This window comes from Manacus vitellinus, unplaced genomic scaffold, assembly GCF_001715985.3.
Source record: "Manacus vitellinus isolate BGI_N305 unplaced genomic scaffold, ASM171598v3 scaffold_72_pilon, whole genome shotgun sequence".
Classification (NCBI taxonomy): Eukaryota; Metazoa; Chordata; class Aves; order Passeriformes; family Pipridae; genus Manacus; species Manacus vitellinus.
Genome location: NW_021940764.1, coordinates 2,650,064 through 2,654,213, shown reverse-complemented (window position 1 = coordinate 2,654,213; position 4,150 = coordinate 2,650,064). Strand labels below are relative to the sequence as shown.

General features: G+C 54.4%; 1 protein-coding gene across 1 annotated transcript in view; it reads right to left on the bottom strand.

Moving 5' to 3' along the window:
• Nucleotides 1–1,950: 1,950 nt before the first annotated feature.
• The window catches only part of GPATCH8 (G-patch domain containing 8), a 40,351-nt gene continuing 38,151 nt past the window's right edge, over nucleotides 1,951–4,150 (bottom strand). The window contains exon 8 of the mRNA XM_029964481.1: nucleotides 1,951–4,149. Coding sequence (XP_029820341.1) covers nucleotides 4,018–4,149 — 132 coding nt within the window. The 3' untranslated portion in view covers nucleotides 1,951–4,017. The remainder of the gene's footprint in view (nucleotide 4,150) is intronic.

Genomic DNA, 4,150 nt, shown 5'->3' with positions numbered 1-4,150 from the left:
CTGTCTCGGGGGGTTATTTCGGGGTGCAGGCAGCCCTGGCCTGCGGAAACGCGGCGGGGAGGGGGGAGGACAGCAGGGCACGGGGCCCCTGCATCGTCCCCGGTGTCCCCTCTGCAGCCGGATGGAGCAGAGAGCACCGCCCCCACCAGCACCGGGCATTGCCCGCAAACTGTCTCCCCCCCTTCCCCAGGGTAGGGACACCCCAAAACCCTCCCAAGGGGACGAGCAGCACAGGGAAATGGCTCTGGGAAGGGGATGGGTGCCAGGTGGGGGCACAGCCCACACCCAAGAGAACAAGGGGGGTTCCTGTCCCCCGTGGAGGAGCCGGTGCCCCTCAGCCAAGCCAGGGGGGGCTCAGCCCTGCCTGGACAGTGGCTGAGCCCCTGAACCCACCAGCACGATTAATTTAAACTCAATTAATTAAGGACCCTCAGGGTGCCTCGGGGCTCCAAGGGCTCCTCATGCTCACCCAGAGCCAGTGGCAGGGACAGGCCCCGGAGCATCTCCCTGTGATGCAGCCCCATTTGTGAAACTTCCTTTCCATCTCTGAAGCTGCAGGTGGGAAGCAGGACGGAGGGGTCAGGGGGTCCTGGAGGACACAGGGAGGCCACCACAGTGCCCAAACAGCACCTTGGCCCCTGAGGGGAACACAGCCCCAGAGCCTGGACTGCTCCAGCCCTTCGGAGCAGTTGCAGTTGGAAAACAGCTGGAGCAGAGCTCCGAGGGTTGGGAAGGGTTTAGCCGAGCCTGGCTCAGCTCTGTGCCCTGGCAGAGCAGGACACTGGGCTCAGGGGCAGCTGCTCCTCCTCGGGTGGTCTAATCCCCCGCTGGCAGCAGCATCCAAACCCAGCTGGAGCCCACACCAGGCTCCTTCAAGGCCACTGTGATTCCTCCTCCCGTTGAATTACTTATTTCCCTGTTCCTTGCAGCTCTTCTGCACCATCACTCATCAGCCTCCCCGGCCCAGGGCCACCCAGAGGACAGACAGGCAATGGCAGGTGGCACCCTGTGCCCCCACCCTGGCAGTGTTCAGTGGGGTTTGGATTTTTTTCCTTTAACCAAACCAGGACTTTATCTAGGAACGGAGAGGTGGGTGCTCCTCCTCCTGAGCTCTCACGGCTTCTGACGCTCGCCCAGGCTGGATCAGCAGCACAGCCTGGGCTGGAGGGACCCCGGGGGCAAAACTCCCAAAATCCCATGGCATGACCTGGGCAACCCCAAGTTCCTCGACCACGGTGGGGACAGTCCTAAGGAGCAGCTGAGGGAGCTAGGGGGGCTCAGCCTGGAGAAAAGGAGGCTCAGGGGGGACCTTCTGGCTCTGCAATTCCCTGACAGGAAAGGGAGTCGGGCTCTGCTCCCAGGGAACAAGGGACAGGAAGAGAGGAAACGAGCTCAAGCGAGATTTAGGTTGGATATTAGGGAAAATTTCTTCCCCAAAATGTTTGTCCAGGCCTGGCACAGCTGCCCAGGGCAGAGGTGGAGTCCCCACCCCTGGAGGGATTTAAAAGCTGTGTGGATGTGGCACTTGGGGACATGGTCAGTGGTGGCCTTGGCAGTGCTGGGGGATGGTTGGACTCCATGACCTCAGGGGGCTTTTCCAATCTGAACAATTCCACGACTGCAGGACAAGGCTGCAGCCCAGGTCAGGAACTGCTGAAGAGGGAGATGGAAAAAAGGGACACGAGGGCTGACAGACCCCCAACACCACAAGGAGCTGCTGGAGGAGTGTGGAGAAGCAACACCATCCTCATGGGCAGGAGCTGCCGCCCTCCCCACCTCGGCTTCTGGCTGCTGTCAGATGACACAGGAATGGACATTTTCTCTATCTTACAAGCAAAATATTCCCATTAAAAGTATGACCCAAGCATCCCCTACCATAATTTAAGGAGAAAGCCACCTGATGCAGCAGCTCCATGCCATCACACACCACCACATTTTTTTTTTCCACAAATCATTGGTTTATTAGAAAGGTTTTTTTTCCCTCATTTTACAGCATATATATATATTTATATATATATCTTATGTGACAAAGTTAAATACAGTCTGTTTATGCTCGTTAAGTAATGACAGGTTAATTATTTTTAGCGCTATCCTGGAAGTCCAAAAACAACCCCGAGATGGGGCCGGGCCCTACAAAGCTCAGCTCTGACAGTAACACTGAATTGTTGGGTATTTACAGGAAATTGAGTCCCTTTTTGTGACCCCTGTGTCACTCTGACCTGCTCCAATTTCTCGTTCACACAGTGAGGAGGCTCAGGGGGGTTTGATCCTTTGACTCCACGCTCCAGGAGGGGACAGGGAAGAGGATGAGGATGGAGAAGGGGACAGGGGTGCCACTGCATCCCCTCGGTGCCTGCTCTGAAATCCCACCCTACAGAGCCTCCCTGAGGTGCCCCAACCACCGTGACACGAGGGGACCTGCACCCGCAGTGTCCATGTCAGCAAACCATCCCCTGGGATGGGACAGGGAAGCTCCCACAGGGAAGAACTGGGAAACCCCTCGTGGAATAAGTCAGGCAGCCCCAGCTCAGTGTGACCCTGTGTGTGGGATGGGAACGGTCCCAAGGCTCTCCTGCACCAGGAGCCTGTGCACATCACTGCTTCAAACAGGGGGAAAGGAAAAGGAAAGGGGGAAAAAAAAGGGATATCTATACTCTGGGAGACACTCTGAATTCCTGCTGCTCCCCACTGCTCCAGTGCCCATTCCTATGGCAGGGAGGAGAGCAGCACCTGCTGGAGTCACCACTGCCCCCACCCCTCACTGTGCCCAAGTCTCACCTGTTGTGTTTTTTTTTCTTCTGCAAAATTCTAAATGAAGATTTTTTTTATTTTTTTTTTTTTTTTTACATTTTATAGTACATAAAAACTTCAAAAATACATGAGCTTGATAAAATATACATGCTTAGTTCGTTCTGCATCTAGCTGAAACTATAAATTGAACCTTTACAAGTGTCTTGGGTCACCTACAGCAAACATATTTACACAGAAGCCACCAGAACAAGTACCACTAAGAACTGGCTGTAAAAAATATTATTGCGATATACTACAAATGTAACCTTTGATAGGAGCTACAAAAAGCAGCATCTTTGTTTACAGAGTTCAGTGCAATTCTTTACATTAAAAAAAAAAAATAATCCTATAAATTAATAAGGAAACAACCATCAGTGTTACAGAGGAAAGAACACGCTTCGCACCCCCGGCCGCGCTCCTCGTCCTCTGTATTGCTTCAATTCCTAACAGGATTTTCCTTCTCTCTCCCATCCCAGTGCCTTTTTCCCAACACCACAGAAGATGGAAGTCAGAGTGATTTCTTTCCCCCCCCCCCTTGCAGGAGAAGAGTGGTCAAAGCCCAGACTGGAATTCCCAACCCCAAGGAGCAGCTCTCTCCAGTCCGGGATGTGCAGCTGCGGTCCTGGCGCAGGAGAACACGGATGCAGGATGGAGAAGGATGGGAGCTCTGGGCACACACACAGCTCCTTCTCCTCTTTACAGTAAGATCTTACTTCCACCTTTGCTGCTCACACCAAGAAAAAACCCACATGTGCAGTGAGTAAGGCCTGAAAACTGAGGCCTCCTCGCCGGGATCTGCAGCCGACAGCTCCCGAATGTTCCATCGCCAATTACACACTGGGGTCAATCATGCTGACTATTTTAATTAGATGACCTCATTAAAAGGATTTTGAGAGACCTATTAGTGTGGATGAGACCTCATTTATTATATACAAGGCGGCAGAAGGAAGATGACCAAGTGTAAGAACCCAGGGGGGGAAAAAGAAAGCCTTTCCAAGTGTCTCGCTGGTCTGCAGGTGAAATGGTTCTTGGAACGGTGCCGCTGCGTGCACGGAAGTGTGGGAGCGAGACATCCCTGGGAGTGGATATGGACAACGCTGCCGCCCAGCCCTTGAGCCTCCGGCTTCTTCGGCTGCTCAAGAGTGACAGGAAATGCTCAGGCCTCACCCGCCCGCTGGATCAGCTCCGTCCCCTTCCCAGAACTCTGAGGTTCCTTCGTTCTGTCCTTCATGTGCCGTGGCTGGGTGGGTGCTGCAAGTCCTGTCCTGAGAAAATGGGGTGCAGCAGGGGGTGGAGGTGCAAGGCCGTGGCGGCGGCGGCGGCCGCGGGCCTCGGGGCCAGGAGGGTCGGGTAGAGAGCG